This window comes from Mus musculus, chromosome 11 (assembly GCF_000001635.26).
Source record: "Mus musculus strain C57BL/6J chromosome 11, GRCm38.p6 C57BL/6J".
In the NCBI taxonomy this organism is placed as follows: Eukaryota; Metazoa; Chordata; class Mammalia; order Rodentia; family Muridae; genus Mus; species Mus musculus.
This window is the reverse complement of record NC_000077.6, coordinates 98,230,324-98,248,689: the sequence shown is the minus strand read 5'-3', so window position 1 is coordinate 98,248,689 and position 18,366 is coordinate 98,230,324. Positions and strand designations below refer to the sequence as shown.

The following is an 18,366-nucleotide window of genomic DNA, read 5'->3' as shown; positions in this document are numbered from 1 at the left end:
TTGTTTTGGTCTTATCTTACAAATGACCAATTTTTCTTTTCCTTATGGGAACATTTTAAAACATTTTCTTCTATTTTATTAGTTAGTGATGTAATGTCATTACTTAGACAAGCCAAAACCAGTTTTTGGTTACAATTTGGTATTCCTATAGCACAATTATCTTGCATATACTTTGTAAAGACAATAGTAATGAAATTTGTACTCCCCAAGTATGTAGATGAAAGCTCAAAACAATATACAAGCTGGGTGGTGGTGGCACTCCCAGCACTCAGGAAGCAGAGTCAGGCAGCTATATCTCTGAGTTTGAGGTCAGCCTGCTCTCTATAGAGTGAGTTCTAGGACAGCCAAAGCTACATAAAGAAAGCCTGTCCAAAAAAAAAAAAAAAAAAAAAGGCAAAAAAACCCCCCAAAAATAAAACAATTTTAACATTGTGTAGCGAAAACTGAGGCCAGATGGTATATGAAATAAATAAAAGTAAACAGTTTGAGAGTTTCTGAGTTTGGGGGCACAAGCCAGGGAGGCAGGGTATCAACTTTCAGTTTTGAAACAGAATAGTCCACTTTACAACATGTAACTCCAAGTTATGTGTTCACTGGCTGGTCAGCTGAGTAGCAGGGAAAAATGTATTTAAGGCAGAAGAAATCAGCTACTGAAAATTTACAATTTGGAGAATAAATAACCTGAAATGATAAGGTAATTGAACTATAACCATATATTATATTTCAATGTGTTTTACTGCCAATACTACTTATCTCCCTTTATAAGGATATCAAAGTACCAATGACATTAGAAGAAATAAAAACAATCACCAAGTTTTTAATACTGGAAGAAAACAAACAAAAAACAAGTGCCAGTTTAAATTTATATTCTTCCAGTTATGTAACTTTTCGTTAAGAACTACTGAAGTTAATAAAGCTTATTTAAAGGAATTAAAACTAAAACTATAAATTATAAACCATATTTTTCTCAGATTTAAAGTATTGATGTTGTCACTCTATTAATAGTTTTGTACTAATGAAGGAGGTAAATAAATGTAAAAATAGCTTAAATTTTTTCTTTTTATTAGATTTCAACCACTACTCTTTCTTAACAAGTACAGAAAGAAAAACTAAATTGCCAAATTAAGATCACCTTTCTGGTTTATACAGTCTGCCCTCTGGTGGAAGTGTTAATCAACGGTGCAATGGCCAAGTAAGAGGTGTATGGTGGCAGGATCTTAAAGTTTTGAAGTCAATTTATGGTAAAAAACAAAACAAAACAAACCCTGCAAACACACTAGATAATTCAGGAATGACTATAATATCACTTGTGGATTTTGGTGTTTGTGTGTGTGTGGTTTTGAAACAGGGCCTTGCTGGATGGACCAGGTTGGCCTCCTGAGCACTACGATCAAAAATGTACACCATGCCCAACATTTCTATTCATCTTTAGCTGTGGCATTTTTACATTCTCCTCTAAAAAGCGTATTTAATTTCTAGCTATATGTTATGGCGTATTTTCAGTTCAACTTTATGATGTAGTTGATAAATTGTTGAATTATTTGGTGAACACTGCTCAATCAGGATGTTATTTAATTTGACAAAGATCTTTCAGGTACTTTGACTGAGTTGAAAATTGTTATTTACTTATTGAGGGATGACCGGGTAGGATCAGAATCTGAGACAGGAGATGAAAAACCTCCTTTAATTCTACATATCCTTTTCTTTATTTAAATTTATATCTTTATTTATTTTTATTATACAAGTGTTTTGCCTGTATGTATGTCTGTTTGCCATTTGTGTACCTGGTCCCTGTGGAGTTCAGGAGAGGGAATAACAACCTCTGGAATATGAGTTACAGGCAACTGTGAGCCACTATAAAGGTGCTAGGAATTGAACCAGGTCCTTGGCAAGAGCAGCCAGTGTTAACTTCGGAGCCATCTCTCCAGCCTTTTCTATTACCATGCCTATTAAAACCACTCAAATCATCATAGAGAACAGCAATGTGAATCAAGACATATGAGTGTATTAGCTTTGTCTGCTAATAACAGCAGATCACAGACAGATTTACTTAAATTTCTTATGATGCAGTTTACCTGGTCAAAAAACAAAAGGTTAATTTTATTGTCTTTCAGTTTGAATACTTTTTCACATATGAAAAAACAGAATATGTATTTGACCTTATACTAGTGAAAATAAAGAATATATATTATGTACCAACCCAAATGAAATGTAAATGCAGATTCCTAAAGTTCAGAGTTAGTATACCTCTTCAGTCTGTGTCTCTTCTTATTCCCCAATTCATGGGATCTTCAAGGCCAAGTTGAAAACACTTTCAGATAGTAAGATTTTTCAAACGGATTTGTGACTCAGAATTGATTAGAGTGCTTCACCTCTAATACTGCAATGGTGTGGTCATGTGACATATGGCATAACATTTTTTTTTACCTCTAGACTTTGTTTTTTCTTTTCATAATGCTTACTTCCTGATTCCATTGTCCCTTTCATAAACAGACTTAAAATAACCACTTTTAGGTACTATTACTGTTTGGAAAGAAAATATAAGGTGTTTGTCTGCTCAAAACAATTCCCTGATTATTTTCAGGTACTGAAATGGTATTTTATTAGGGCTTTCTTGACTGTTTCTTCCACATAAGATTCTGGTATCCAGGATCCACTCCACTAGATATGAAGAATAATTTGCTGTTTATTTTAAAGTCAGGTTCTCTAGGACTAGCTTGCTATCACATACTGCTTCAAGATATGTCACGATCTACAGCTTTGGTTTTCTTGATTAGAATACAGGGGCTTTACTTACCAGTATCTCATTAATTGGAAAAATTATCAATATATGAAAGGTGCTTTGAGACTTAAATGAATAGGCTGGTCAAGAAATACATCATTTGGTGCTATGTCCTCCTGTAAACTAGATTACAGAAAACTGAAACTGAGACCAATGTTGTGAAAAAGAAAACATTAAGAGATTTTTAAGAGGATCAACAGCACCTGAGCTCAATGAGATTCATGACCGGTCTGTTTACCTGCTGCCTCCTCCTGTGGCATTGTAGGAGTTCTTCGGGGCCCCTGTGGCCCACTATTCTTGTCATTGGTGTTTTCCTCCAGGTTACCTGCTGGCTCTTGGGTTTTCATCAGCTGACTCAAGAGAACTGCCAACACATTCTGCATGTCAGCTGGTGTGTTTGAAGCTTCAGGAGTTGTCTGTTCAGCAGGAGGCAGGACCACAGGTACAGAAGGTACCTCCTTCAATGATTCTTCAGGGGCTATGGATTCTGAGTCCTGCTGCTGGGAACTGGCTTCAGTCAGTGCACTAATAGACTGATTCAAGGCTTCAAGCTGCTGTTGCATCTCTGGATTGGAGTGGATATTAAGCAGCTGTGCCATCTGAGGGATGCTCAGGTCAGTTTGGCTCTGAAGCAGGTTTAATAACACTGCCAATTCACTTTGATTCAACTGCTGTGTGATGTCACCAAGGCCTGTGGGACAAGAGTGAAGCCAATATGAGATGACATTGAAGGGCAAGGCCCTTGGTCTTCTTCAACTGACAAAAGCAATTTATAATATCTAAAGGCACAGTTTCATTTTGAATCCCACATAATTTACTATCTCAGATTATTACATCACAGTTTATTTTTTATTCTTGTTTTAAAATGCAAAGACTTGGACAGGTGCGATGCTACATGAGGTAAAAGGCACTGGCCACTGAGCCTGACAGCTGTATAAAGACCAGGACCCATGTACCAGAGAGAACCAACTCCTACAAGCTGTCCTCTGACCTCTACACACATTATGTGCCACCTCCAATAAAATAAATAAAAATGAAAACAACAAATTAAACACAAGGACTAACCAAAGCATCTCTGGACTATATATAAAAGTGACTATATTTTGTCTCTCCACTTTAGTCAGTGATTTTCAACATTATATGTAAAAACTGCTAGGATGGATTTAAGAATTAAGGGCCTAATGTGCCAAGAAATTTGGCATTTATTTAAGGCTTAATTATCTTGTGTATCCCAGGCTAGCCTCAAAGTTGGTGTGTACTGAAAGATAACTGTGAATATCTGAGCCTCCTGACTCAGAGTCAGCAGTGTTGTGCTACAGTTATCTGCCACCACACTGATCTGAGGGAATTTATTTTTCAAGTTTTCTGGAAGATTCTAACGTGTTCCAAATGTAGAAAATAACACTGCAATCTTTGAAGGCTGAGACAGGAAGATGGTAAAATCATGGTCTTTGGGTCGATAGAGAATGGAAAATGAAATAGATCGGCAGTTTAAAAAAGTGATAAATACTTTGTCATAATGGTTATTTTGACACAATTTTAATATATAGGTCAAGAAATAAGTCTACAGAACTAACTACATTTAGCAATTGTGATTTAATTTGACTGGATTCTAAAGCCTTATCAAACCTAACATAACAACTTTAAATTACTGCTCAAAAGCTGTTGAGTCAGGGCTAGAGGGGTGGCTCAGTGTTTAATGGGTTTGATTCCTAGCACCCATACTTCTCCTCATAATTGTAACTCCAGTCCCAGAAGATTTGACATCCACTTTTGACACCTGGAGGCATTAAGTACAAAAGGTGCACAGATGTACATGCTCACTCATACATACACACACATATACACACACAAACACACACACACACACCCATCCATGAGTAAACTAATCTTAAATTTTACAAATTTGATTGGTTTCTTCCACACATAATTTAAGTAAGATATAGTATTCTGTATTTCAAGGAATGAAAATATCCTACTGCAAACTTTTGACCTATATGCAAAAAGTAAGATTTATTTCTCCTTAGAAATGATATCAGAAGAGCCGGGCGTGGTGGTGCACGCCTTTAATCCCAGTGCTTGGGAGGCAGAGACAGGCGGATTTCTAAGTTCGAGGCCAGCCTGGTTTACAGATTGAGTTCCAGGACAGCCAGGGCTACACAGAGAAACCCTGTCTCGAAAAACAAAAACAAAGAAAAAAAAGAAATTAGGATATCAATTGGTTTTCTAATGTTCCAGTGGATAAAACCACAGTGATATGGACATATATGCATCTTGTCCTCAAAATCTACTTAAGTGTACTTAATAGAAACAGAGGCTCCATGCTAGCACTGACCTACTGCATCCCCTGGACCAGGCTCTGCCTTGACAGGAGCAGGCTGAGGTGGTGCTGGGCTATTGTTTTTCACAGGCTCAGCTGTTGTCCCTGAGGTAGTTTCTTTTCTAGAAGCTTTGGACGGAGGTGGATCTTCTATCACAATACCACTCTGTCGCTGCCGTCGACGTTTCTTACTCCACAATTCATGGCAATCCTGCCAGTGAGGTAGGCTAGAGAAACACAAAACAAAGGAAGAGTAAGTAGTGAGTAAATGGAAGAATGAACTAAAATAAAAAAGCAAGAAGCACAGGTAATAGAATTTAAAAATCATAAATTTTAGAATGCAGTATAAAAAGAATCATGGCTGGGCTGGTGAGATGGCTCAGTGGGTAAGAGCACCCGACTGCTCTTCCGAAGGTCAGGAGTTCAAATCCCAGCAACCACATGGTGGCTCACAACCATCTGTAACAAGATCTGGCGCCCTCTTCTGGAGTGTCTGAAGACAGCTACAGTGTGCTTACATATAATAAATAAATAAATCTTTAAAAAATATATTAAAAAAAAAAAGAATCATGGCAAGTAAATAGTTTGTAGAAAATAAAAGCCCAAAAGATTTATACAGTAAGAAATAAAAATCTTACTGATACTAGAACCAACTCCTATCTAGTCAAATGCTGCTTGTGTTGTATAAAAAGAATAGTTTTACTAGTGAAGTTTCAGCTGAGAATAAATAAGAGCTGAGATGAAGAGCTTATTAATAGTTATGAAAGCCTACAAAAGGGCTGAGGAGATGGCTCAGTAAGTAAAAGGACTTGTCCTCAAAAATGACAACTTCAGCTCAACTTGGGAACCAACTCCTACAACATGCACATGTACCTTGGCAAGAGAATGAACGTGTGTGCAAACAAACACAAATGGTGTTTTAAATCTTGAAATTTCATAAACATCACCAGTATACTAAATTATTCATTGAATGTCCATGGTTAGGCATCATTAACTTTTTCAGAGTTAAATGGGGCATGTTCTGAATCCTAGCAACTAGGGGACAGAAGAAGGTGGGATCCCTGTTAGTTATAGGCTAGCCTGGTTTACTTTGTGAGTTCCAGGTCATCAAGGGCTACACTGTTTCTACACAAAACTATGTTACAGTTCTTAAATTTCAATAAAAAGTTTATATATCAAAAGTTTAATACAATAAATGAATCTGGATAGACCTTTAGAGCAATTATATTTATATGTAATTAACCATGTCCTCCATTTTGGGTTTTGGTTGTTTTTTTTTTTTTGACATTATTCCAGGAACTAGGAACTCTGGATTCAGCTTCAACAGCCTCCCAAATGCTAGGATTATAAGTGTTTATCATCATACCATCCCGGTCCTTCTATGGTAAGAAAATGCACCTGAGGAAAAAGATCAAGGCCAGCCTACACAAGTGACCCTTACTGACCTGACACTGACACAAACTATTTAAAATTAGAACTGTTCTTTCAGTGTGAGAAGTATATAGTGACAACATAATGATTACAACAGAAGGAGTAGTTAAAAGTAAAAACTAGAGAATCCTTTCAAAAACACTGTTTAGCATATTATACACTAGAGATCCAGAAACAAAGGAAAATAATGAATCAAATAGGGTTATGTAACCTTATCCACACTAACACTCCATTGGCAGTTATCTTGATAAACCTATATGTTTTTTAGTTTTTCATCTTCAGTGTCTAGCAGAAAGTTTGGACTCATTTTACAACCACAATACTTACTCTGGAGGTGCCATTTTGCTGAGTTCCACATCTTTAAGAAAGTCACTCTGTAGGGTCTGTTCAGCTGTGCACCTCTTGCTAGGATCCAGTGTCAGCATGTGGTCCAATAGATCAAGTGCCGCTGAAGGAATGCTATGGAAAGGAACAGTGGAATAAAAAACTCACAACAAACCCATAGCTCTCAAACCATGAAACTTGTATCAAAAGTTATTTGAATTTCTATCTCCATGTAAAAAGAAGCAAAGAAAATTGGAAATTGGCTAATGTGAGCAACAGCTCTAAGGCATGATTTAAGAAATGCTACAATGCAGGTGAAAACTAATGAAACCAACAATTTTGTACTTTTTCATCAGGATGCTCAAAAGTTTTTATTTGTCCAAGGCCTTCAGAAGAGAAAATCAGAAACAGGGTTGGATAAAATAAACTCTTCAGTAGTAGGGCTGGAGAGGTGGCTTAGAGGTTAAGAGCACTGGCACTCTTGCCAAAACCCCAAATTAAATTTCCAATACCAATATGCCAGCTCTTCCAAATTCCAGTTCCAGAAAATCCAACATACTCTTCTGGCCTCTGAAGGCACCAGACAAAGACATGCTACACATGGGACCCACATGATAGATAACTGGACTCCTGAAATTTTTCTTCTGTCTTCCATTCATATCCATATACAAATATATAAAGGAATCAATGAATGGGGCTGGGCTTAGTGGAGCACCATTAATACTAGCATTCAGGATACAGAGCCAGAGAGATTTCTGAGTTTGAGGCCAGTCTGGTCTATGAGCTGAAGGACATAGTGAGACTGTCTCAGAAAAACAAAACAACAAAAAAAGTAATTAAAATGTTTTCCGTATTAAATTGAGATTAACAGTAAAAGTAAAACACCAACAGAAGCTAGATACAGAAAAGAGATATAAGAGGATTTTGCAAAACTCACAAAGAGAATTCTTCTCTTAGGCGTCTCCTGTATTGCTTCTTCGGTTTCATGGTGTTGAAGTAGGGCAGCTTGATAACATCAGGCCACACTGCTGGACAAGGACTACCACAGAGACGACTGAAAAGAAAGCAAAAGAACAAGCGCAATAATGAGAATCATCAGGATATCATGACTTCTAGAGGTTCTCAAAGGAGAAATTATCTTCTGAGATCTGGTGACTCTATGATTTATTACATTAGTAAGTATTAAATGAAAAAAAGTAAAGCAAGACCTTAATTGCTCTAAGGAAAAGCAACAAGAGAACTGGTTGCAAGAAAACATACAGTAAATACTGAAAGCTAACAAAAAACTTATATAGAGAGCAATCCAAAATGATTCACACTTTTGTAAAACATGTTTTTATCTATTATTCTCATCACCAATTTTATTCTATTCAACTAGAATTAATTCCTTTTCTTTCTTTTTTGGGGCCACATCTCTCTATTATAAACCTCTGGCTGTCCTGGACTCATTGTGTAGACCAGGATAGCCTTGAACTCAGATATGAACCTGATTCTGCTTCCAAAGGCAGAGATTAAAGACATGTGCCACCATACCTGACAAAACTATTTCCAATAGTGAGAATTGATGAGTTGATGGCAAGTATGGCCTATAAAGACAGACTCTATTTCAAAACAAACAAAAACAAATCAAAAAAGAAAAAGGGAAAGTAACAGAGAAAAAGAAGAAAAAGAGAGGCCCAATTCAAGCCTTCCCCAAATTGCCCACTATAGGTTACATTTAAAACTGTGGCTAGATAATGGGCTCTGTGGGAAAAGATTACTCCTGCCAAGTTTGATGACCTGAGTTCAACCCTCAGGATCCACAGGGTAGAATGAAGAAGAAACATGTACTCCAAAAAACATAAAAAACAGCCAAAAATTATATTTCTACTCTGTATAGTTAACAAGGAATATGCTACACCACACTAGTAGAGATCAAAAAATAATTCTCAAGAGCCAACTCTCTCTTTTCACCTCCTGAGTCCTTAAGATGGAATGTATGTTCTTAGACTTAATGGTAAGCACCTGCATCCAAGAAGCCATCACTGGCCCACTGCAGTTTGGCTCTACAAACCACCAAAAATCATCAGGCAGTAATGTGAGGAGGTGAGATTCCTTAGATCAGTCAGAAAAATATTTCTTTATCATTTTTTCCTACTTTAGTGTTTGAGTATATGTGAACATGTAATAGTCACTGGAAAACTTTTGGGAACTTCTCCTTCTATATGTATGTGTCTATGATTGAATTCAGGCCATCAAGCTTGAGGACAAGTGCTTTTACATGTTGAACTACCTATTTAGGCTAGCCTTGAACTCACAGGCTTAAAAATATTCTCACTGCCTTATCCTTTTAAACAGCCTGTACTACAAGTACCAGTATTTCCAAATAGAGCATATCTGTATATGTATAAGAACAAAATCAGAAAGGTAAGATTTAGACACTTTAAATAGGACCCAGGTTCAGCTTCCAGCACCCACACAGCAGCTGACAGCCTCTATAAATCCAGTTCCAAGGGATCCAACGCTCTGGCTTCATAAGGCACCAAGTATGCATGTGGGGCAATTACACACATGCAAACCCTCAAATACATTAAAACTAAAAGGTATGAGTGGTTACAAGCTACAATGAGGTTCTGTTTGAACTACAAACAGAACGCAGATCCTCTGCAATTACAGCTAGAGGTCTTAACTGCTGAGTCATCTCTCCAGCCCCATAAAACATAATTTATGTTCACGAGATGCCACAGAAAAGATTTTAAGCTGGACCTAGCAAAGATAAATTTATTTTAATATCATTTGGATGGATAACTAAAAAAAAAGTTACAAAAACAGGAGAATTTCATTACCTATTCATTACCTAGTTTAAAAACTAGTCAGGCTAGTGAGATGGTTCAGAAATTAATAGCACTAGTTGCTCTTCCAGAGATCCTGAGTTCAATTCCCAGTAACCACATGGTGGCTTACAACCATCTGTAATGGGAATCCTATGCCCTCTTCTGGTGTGTCTGAAGACAGTGACAATATAGTCAAATACATGAAATAAATCTTTAAAAAAAGAAAAGAAAAAAAAAAAAAGGAGATTTAGTGCCTTCTTCTAACATGCAGACAAAGCATTCATATACAAAAAAAAAAAGGGGGGGGGGGGAGGCTGGCGAGATGGCTCAGCAGTTAAAAGCACTTCTAGAGGTCCCCAGTTCAAATCCCAGCAACCACATGGTGGCTCAAAACCACCTGCAATGAGATCTGACGCCCTCTTCTGGTCTGTCTGAAGACAGCTACAGTGTACTTGCATATAATAATAAAATAAATCTTTGTGCCAGAGCGAGGTTCTAAATTCAATACCCAACAACCACATGAAGGCTCACAAAAGTCTATACAGCTAAGTGTACTCATATACATAAAATAAAATAAATTTAAAAAAAGGAAAAAAGAAAAGAGGACTAAGTTATAACTAAGGGCTATATAAATGGTCATGACAAATTTGGCAACGATAATATATACAACAACCAAAAAGTTAACTAAAAATCACATTCTTAGTTAAGTCTAAGATGTTTCTGGCAATATTCCCCAGTGTTACATTCTATGACTTCACTGAAGTCTTGATTCAGAACAAATAGCATCCTTGCACTACGAGTGGTATAATCCCACATGATGAACAATGTTTGAAATATTGAGGGGCGCGCGCGTGTGTGCGTGTGTGTGCGTGTGTGATTTTTAGCTCTTTCATAAACAATACTGACTTAATTATAAAAAAAAGCTAACTGGGTCCATGTCTTTAACCCCAACACTGGGGAGGCAAATGCAGGCTGATCTCGAGTTGGAGGCCACTGAGCTCTATGACCATGATGGCCAGGGATACATAGAGAAATCCTGTCTTGAAAGAAAGGGAAAAAAAGAAAGAAAAAGAGAAAAGACAGACAACAGCTTTAGCTGGGCATGGTGGTGCATATCTTTAATTGCAGCATTCAGAAGGATCTCTGTGAGTTACAGACCAGTTTGGTCTACATAGCAAGCTCTAGGAAAGCCAGGACTACATAGAGACCCTGTCACTCCTGACCAAGCAAGCAAGCAAGGCTTTAAATAACTTCATACCAATATTCGTCAAGATGTAAGTATCAAATTAGACTAATTTTCAGATTGTATTATGGTAGAATGTTTGATTTTAGAAACTAGTTGAGTTAGGCACTTGAACTTGTTTTTAAAAAGTAAGTGAGTTTCACACTATTTCATTTATTTGCAAGATTGTTGGTGAGGTAAGGTCTTACTATGTAGTCCTGATTTGTCTAGAACACACTATGTAAACCAGGTATGCACGACCATGCCTGATTTCTTTTTTTAGGTGCACTGGTGTTTTGCCCACATGTATGTCTGTGTGAAGGTTTCAGATCTTCTGGAACTGGAACCAGATACCTGAGTTCTTTCAAGGTCAGTCAATGCTCTTAACTGCTGAGCCATTTCTCCAGTCCTGCCTTTAATCCCCATACTTGGGAGGCAGAGGCAGGTGGATTTCTGAGTTTGAGAGGTCAGCCTGGTCTACAGAGTGAGTTCCAGGACAGCCAGGGCTATACAGAGAAACCCTGTCTTGAAAAAAACCAAAAATTATTTTGTTGTTTTGTTTTTCACTTATTTGCTTATTTCTGTCAGTGTTGCACATAAGTTTGTATAGAAGTCACTGGACAAATAGTGAATGTGAGTTCTCTCCTAGCATGGGAATAAGGATGGAAAGGCTGTAAAGCTGTAAAGCTAACATCTAAGTGTTTACTCACACATAAATTAAAATAAATTCAATTCTTATGAAAAAAAAAACCACAACTATTTTATTAATACAAAAAACTTAATTTTATATTTAATAAAATGTAAAAGTATTAAGCATTAAGCATATGTCAAAAATTACCTTAAATTCAATTTGTGTTTTTTTAACAGTAAATTTGGGATTTGTATATTAATTATATATATCTATTACACGAGGTTATGTAAAACATTCTTAGGTGCAAACAGGTTATAAGTGAAAAAGTTTAAGAAATTCTTATTGACTATATACAGGCACTTAAGAGCATATGTGTAACCATACCTGATAAGTTCTAGCTGAGCCAGTTCTAAATTGGCTTGAAAAATAGGTTTCTTTGTGAACAGTTCTCCAAGGATGCACCTAAAAAGAGTAAAATTCATAGGTTAGAAAAAAATCCCTTGAGTAGAGTGTCTTTCAATAAACTTTTAAGTATCCTGGGCTACATACAATATACTGTGTGGTAAACTAGCCCAGAACTTCAGTGTCTGGGTTCCCTAAAAGACAAAAACAATTTCTTGAAGTGAAAACACATTATAAAAGTTTGCCAGCATACATTTGCCCGCATATCAAATTCTACAGTCCTTCATAAGCAAAAGGAATTAATAGGAGTTCTTTATCTGTCACACCATGGTAATCTAAGAAAGTACACACAAGTTTACAAGATGCATAGCAGTCAAAGAGAATTTGTTTTCATTAATGTGCTCTGTAGAACTATACTCTACTATTATAACCCCTTTGGCAATATATTTATAAAGAAAACAATGAATTATCAGATAAATATAGTTTCATCAAGACTTTTAAATAAATTCTCTTTAAATACCTTAGTTATTTTAAGATGGATATTGGGGGCTAGGAGATGGTTCAGTGGGTGAATGAAGTATTGAGGACCGATGTTTGCATCTATGGAAGTCACACAAAGCTGAGTGTGGTCATGTGTGCCTAAAATGCTTGTGATTCTATAGCAAGGCAGGAAGATTCTTGGAAGTTGGACCAGCAGTGAACAAAACAGAGTCACACATTCCTTCATTCACACATGCATATACATTGTATATGTAACAAACTTAAGTGAATAAAATAAAAAATACTCTAGAACATCATGAAAAGGACTTGCGTCCAATTCCTAGCACCCACATGGTGGCTCACATCAAATTGTGATTCTAGTTCCAAAGAATCCATACCTTCTGAGCTCCTCAGGTATCAGGCATACAGTGTAAAAACACACATTCAAGTAGACAAAATATTCACATATAAAATAATTAAATCTTAAGAAGGAAGGAAGGAAGGAGAGAAGGAAGGAAAGGAAAGGAAATGGAAAAAAAGAAAAAAAAAGAAAAAGAAAAAGAAAAAGAGATTGCCAGGTATGATGGTGTATGCCTTTGATCCCAAGTGAGGCCAACATGGTTTCCAACGTTTCAGGGCAGTCAGGGCTATGTTACAAGGACACTGTCTCAAAAAAGACAGAAGAAAGAGCTTTGTAATAAACTATTTAGAGTTTCAAGACATCTGTGCACAAAATAGTTACTAATTTTAAGAGGGAAAATATTAACGTTTGTGAGAAAAAAAAGTGACTATAATTGTTATCATTTCTAAAGGGCAAGTGAAGTCTATGTAAATGTACATAAAATATCCAATGAGGAACATAACACTGCTTAAGGTATATTCTAGCTAAAAATACATAACCTGAACCTGGTCTACATTCTTCAAAATAATAAATGATGTGAAATATAAAAAAGGCTACAGCAGTGTTCCAAACTAAAGAAGACTTTGATAAAGGAAGCAGCTATAACTACACTATTTGAGAAGAAGTGAGTTACAAACTAAGATGTGCAACAGCAGATAAACAATTAATAAAAACAAAAAAAAAGATTAGTGTAATGTACACACCTCGAGTAAACAAAGGTATTATTTCTAGGACATCATTAGTACAGAGCTAGAATAGGAACATAGACTAAAGCACTATATAGGGTAAAGTTATCCTGGACTAATATTAAACTTCCTTTCTGCGATAGCTCTCTGGTTGACCTTGAAATTGGAATTATCCTTCCTCTGTGATTGGAGACAGAATTATAGGTATGCACTTCCCTGTTCAGCCCTGTTAAATTCATTTAACTTGGTAATTATATTATGGTTATATGGACCTCTGTAAGTTGGAGGCTAACCTAATCTACACAATACCTTCCAGGCAGCCAGGAGATACAGAAAGTAATACTGTCTTCAAAAAAGTTTTTTTTAAAAAAAGTGATACTAGAGTAGTGCTAATTGCTAATTACTTTAATGTGCTTTTTGTTGTGTTTTGGGAACACATAATCTCATGTAGTCTGGACCTAAACTCCCAATTCTCCAGCCTCCACCTGTAAAATGTCAGGATTTCAGGCCCTTGGCTCCACCCTAGGCTGCTATATAAAATTTCATTTACTAATTCTTTGAGGATTTTATACGATTATTTTGATCATAATGACTTACAATGATCATTTTTTTATTATCTGTATATGTGTTTCTTTGGAGACTAGAAGTATTTTACCCCTTGACTAGAATTACATGTATTACCTGATCTATGTGCTGAGAACTGAGCCATCTCTCCAGCTCCTAAGATATTTATTTTAAATTTTCGTGTGTGTGTGTCTGGGTTATGCGCATGTATGTGCATATGCCCACAGAAATCAGAAACATCCAATCCCCTGGGACTGGAGTTAAAGACGGTTGTCAGCTCCCATGTGGAGTACCTGGCAAGAGCACCAGAGCTATCAATCACTGAGCTCCTTTACTGGCCCCAGCCCTCTCCCATCTCCTCCTCTTTTGTTTTTTTGAGAATGGGTCTCACTACGTATACCTGACTTGCTTAGACTCTGCTATGTAGACTAGTTTGGCCTGGATCAGAGATATAGACCTACCTCTGCCTCCCAAGTGGCCATACCATAGACTACTATGTATCATTTTATTACCATTTTTAATTTCAAGTAATCTAATTCTACTTCACCTATAATTTATTAGCTTTTCTATTGTCTATCTTGATTTGAAGTGGAAATGGTAGAAATAAATTTTTTTCCAATATTAACTGTCAAATTCAACGTTTAAATACAGTTTTATAACAACTAGTGGAAATAGAAGAGCAGTAAAAAAAGGATCCCAAAGGAATAATTAGGTTTGTTTAAAACATTTAGAGACAGTGTTTGGTTTGTTTGGTTCCCACCCACCCACCCCCCAGGGGGGGGTTGTTTGTTTGTTTGAGAAATGGTTTTCTCTGTAGCCCAAGCTGTCCTAGAACTTGCTCTGTAAACTAGGCTAGCCTCACAGAGCCTGCCTTTGCCTCCCAACTACTGGGACAAAAAGCCTAAACCAGCAACACTAATATTAATAAAGGTAATTCGTTAGACTAGTAGTTCTAATTTCTGCCCTGACTTGTATGCCTAAATGCTAGAATCCTTAAGTGTGAAAGACTTTTTTATTATGTGACCAACATTTTATTTATCATAGTAAGCTTGCAAGTTGCACAGACTGAGAAGAAACAGCACAATACACTTAGTTATACATTTCTCCCATGTATCTTGCTTTTCCTTGTGTTGTTTTTTAAGAGAGGTTCTCTAATGTACCCCAGGTTGACACACCAGAAGAGGGCATCAGATCCCATCACAGATGGTTGTGAGCCACCATGAGGTTGCTAAGAATTAAACTCAGGACCTCTGGAAGTGCTCTTAACCACTGAGCCATTTCTCCTGTTCCAACTCTGAACTCTAGATTTTCCTGCCTCTAGATCTTCCTCATGCATTTTAATGAGTTGTTAACTTTCCAGGTTAGCTATAATTTGGGCTAGTACTATTGAATACAAATATATTCACCTTGAGTCATTAAAACCAAAATAAAGCGTGATTTCATTTTGGTAAGATACCATCTTGTTGAATTTTAAAAATAAAAACCATAGCACTCTTCTTAAAAGATCTATAATAGAGTAATAGAAAAAGAATGGGAGAGCTGAGCTAGAGAGATGATTCAGCGGTTAAGAGTTCTTCCCGAGATACTGAGTTCAAGTTCTAGCAACCACATGGTGACTGAGAACCATTTAGAATGAGTTCTGATGACCTCTTCTGGCATGTAGGTATATATTCAGATAGAGCATTTGTATATATAAAATAAATCTTAAAAAAGTAAAAAAAAAAAAAAAAAAAAAAAAAAAGGAATGGGAAAGATGACATGCTATTTTAGGAGGTATGTATGTGGGAATCATAACCAACAAAGTTTAAGGCCAGTTTGCCACACGATATACAAACAAAAAACAGAGGCCATTTAGAAAATGTAGGACCCAGACATAGTGGTACATGCTTTCAAACCTAGCACCTTCAGGGGCAGGGTGACTGAACCAGGTGAATCTCTAGGAATTATAAGATCAGCCTAGTCTATATATCAATTTCCAGGGAAGCCAGGGCTACATAACAAGACCCTGTCTTGAAAGAATTAATAAAAATAAAAACACTTTAATCTTTAACATACAAATGTGGATTTTAAATTTCATTTTCAAACCAGAAATAGTATACATGTCTGTAATCCCAAAACTTGGATGCAAGGGACTTAGGAGTAAAAGGTCATCTTGGGCTATATATTGAGTTTGACGATAGCCTGGGCTAAATGTGACCTTGTCTTAAAGAAAAATCTTTTTTACATTTGCCATGTCAGTGCACACTTACAACACCAGCATTTGGGAAGAAGAGGCAGAAAGATTGTCACAATATGAAGCCAGCTTGGTCAATATAGTAAGCCAAGATAGACATGGCTAGAGAGATCCTGATTAGAAAAAGCAAAAGGAAAGAAGAAAAAAAGGAGGTAGGAGGAAACATTAAAAAAAGAGAAGGGGGAGCTGGCGAGATGGCTCAGTGGTTAAGAGTGCCAACTGCTCTTCCGAAGGTCCTGAGTTCAAATCCCAACAACCACATGGTGGCTCACAACCATCCGGAACAAAATCTGATGCCCTCTTCTGGAGTGTCTGAAGACAGCTACAATGTACTTACATTACTTACATATAAATAAATAAATAAATCTTTCTTAAAAAAAAAAAAAAGAGAGAGAGGGAGAAAGCTCCTTATGAGAAATGGCTGAACTGCAGACAGAAGGAAGACTATTTATTAACAATGTATCAAGAGAACTCTAGAACTAACCTCATCACTTTTAGACTAGACAAAGATTAGGAAGTTTGAAAAAGAACTACAATGATAAAGACTAGAAAAATGGCTAGATGGTTTTCACCACTTGCTGTTCTTGAAGAAGACCAGAGTTTGGTTCCCAGCACCCAGGTCATGCACCCCACAGCCACCTGTTACTTCTAGCTCTGGGGGTCTGACACCCTCTTCTACTTTGCGTGGGCACTTCCACACACTTGGCATATGCTCCTGTGCTCTCCTTTTCTCTCTCTCCCCATTAAAACATATCAAATATGCAAGTCAATTAGTTTCTAATGAACCCAATAAACAAAAATCCAATGAAACAAATCTTCTCACTGGTCATTTTTAGAGGACAGTAGAAAACCACTTCACTACTTTGAAAACTGGTAAACAAAATGTAATACTGAGGATGATCCAAGACTTCACACGACACAGGCAAGTGTTATTTTTGTTTGTGACAGTGGCAACAATAATAAAAAATAAAACTGGAGACATCTATAGAATAAATGATCTAGTTTTCTCTAAGCAGATTATAAGGAAACAAATGAAAATCTAGAGATGGAAGGGAGACCTGAGATAAGCTGGGCATAGTGATACATGCTTGATAATCCTAGTTAATTGTGGGCAGAAGCATTACAAGCCTGGGAAGCCAGTTACTACATTGTTTCCAGTTTTGTTTTCTTTTAAAAAAAAAGTAAGATTCATTTATATTTATATTTATGTATGTGTGTAAATGAGCATACAGTTAAAAAAGACAAATAGCAAATATAAAGAGGAAACAGTATATGTTATGAGTTACCAACAAAATAAAAGGTTAAGACAGTCTTACCCACAGCTCCAAACATCAATGGCTGGTGTGTATCTTTCCTCTCCAAGAAGAAGCTCTGGAGGTCGATACCAAAGAGTGATGACTTTGTTTGTGTAAGGGCGACTGAAATGTAAAACCATCAGAATATAAATTTGGATAGGTTACCTTTTTTGTGTATTTTTCATATTTTTGACAAAAAAATATGTAACTAAACACTAAAAATAGCTGCAATTAAAGATGAGGTTGTTAAAACAATTCCAATAACAAATTAACAGGCTAAAAGCAAGCTGGACATGAGTGAAAGATGAAGAGCTAATTTCTAGTCCAATTTGGGTTAACTTATTTTATTTAATAAAGGGCAGATTGAAGAATTCAGGCAGTGTCTAAAAATCATGGCACTTTTTTTTAATGCCAGAACCCCCCATATGTGTGAAAGACACTCATACATAATGTACACAACCACACACTGTACACACAACTCCAGCTTCAGGTGGATTTGATGCCTATGTAGTCAAATGGGTTTGATGAACAGGCATACACAAAGTTAAAAAGCAGTCTTTAAACATAACAAACAAACAACAACAAAAGAATGAAGGGGATGGTAGCCCATGCCTTTAATTCCAGCACTCAGCAGGCAAAGGCAGGTGTACTGCCGTAAGGTCAATGCCAGCCTGGCTTACAGAGTCAATTCTAGGACAGCTAGTACAACAAACAAAAACCCATTGCAAAACAAACAAAAGATCTATGTAAAATTCAAATTAGGGAATTCTAAAAATCACTATA

At 36.6% G+C, this 18,366-nt stretch overlaps 1 protein-coding gene across 11 annotated transcripts in view; it reads right to left on the bottom strand.

Annotated features, from left to right (window-relative positions):
- The window catches only part of Cdk12 (cyclin-dependent kinase 12), a 78,669-nt gene that overhangs the window by 32,412 nt on the left and 27,891 nt on the right, over positions 1 to 18,366 (bottom strand). For 10 of the 11 annotated variants that reach the window (XM_011249224.3, XM_030246276.1, XM_030246277.1 and 7 more), the window contains exons 8-13: positions 17,605 to 17,706; positions 11,908 to 11,985; positions 7,795 to 7,911; positions 6,861 to 6,992; positions 5,118 to 5,329; positions 3,021 to 3,473 (exon numbers count right to left, since the gene is read on the bottom strand). In XM_011249224.3, coding sequence (XP_011247526.1) covers positions 3,021 to 3,473; positions 5,118 to 5,329; positions 6,861 to 6,992; positions 7,795 to 7,911; positions 11,908 to 11,985; positions 17,605 to 17,706 — 1,094 coding nt within the window. Of the gene's footprint in view, positions 1 to 1,985; positions 3,474 to 5,117; positions 5,330 to 6,860; positions 6,993 to 7,794; positions 7,912 to 11,907; positions 11,986 to 17,604; positions 17,707 to 18,366 lie in introns of those variants that run through there. The other variant, NM_026952.2, reaches the window with a different exon arrangement.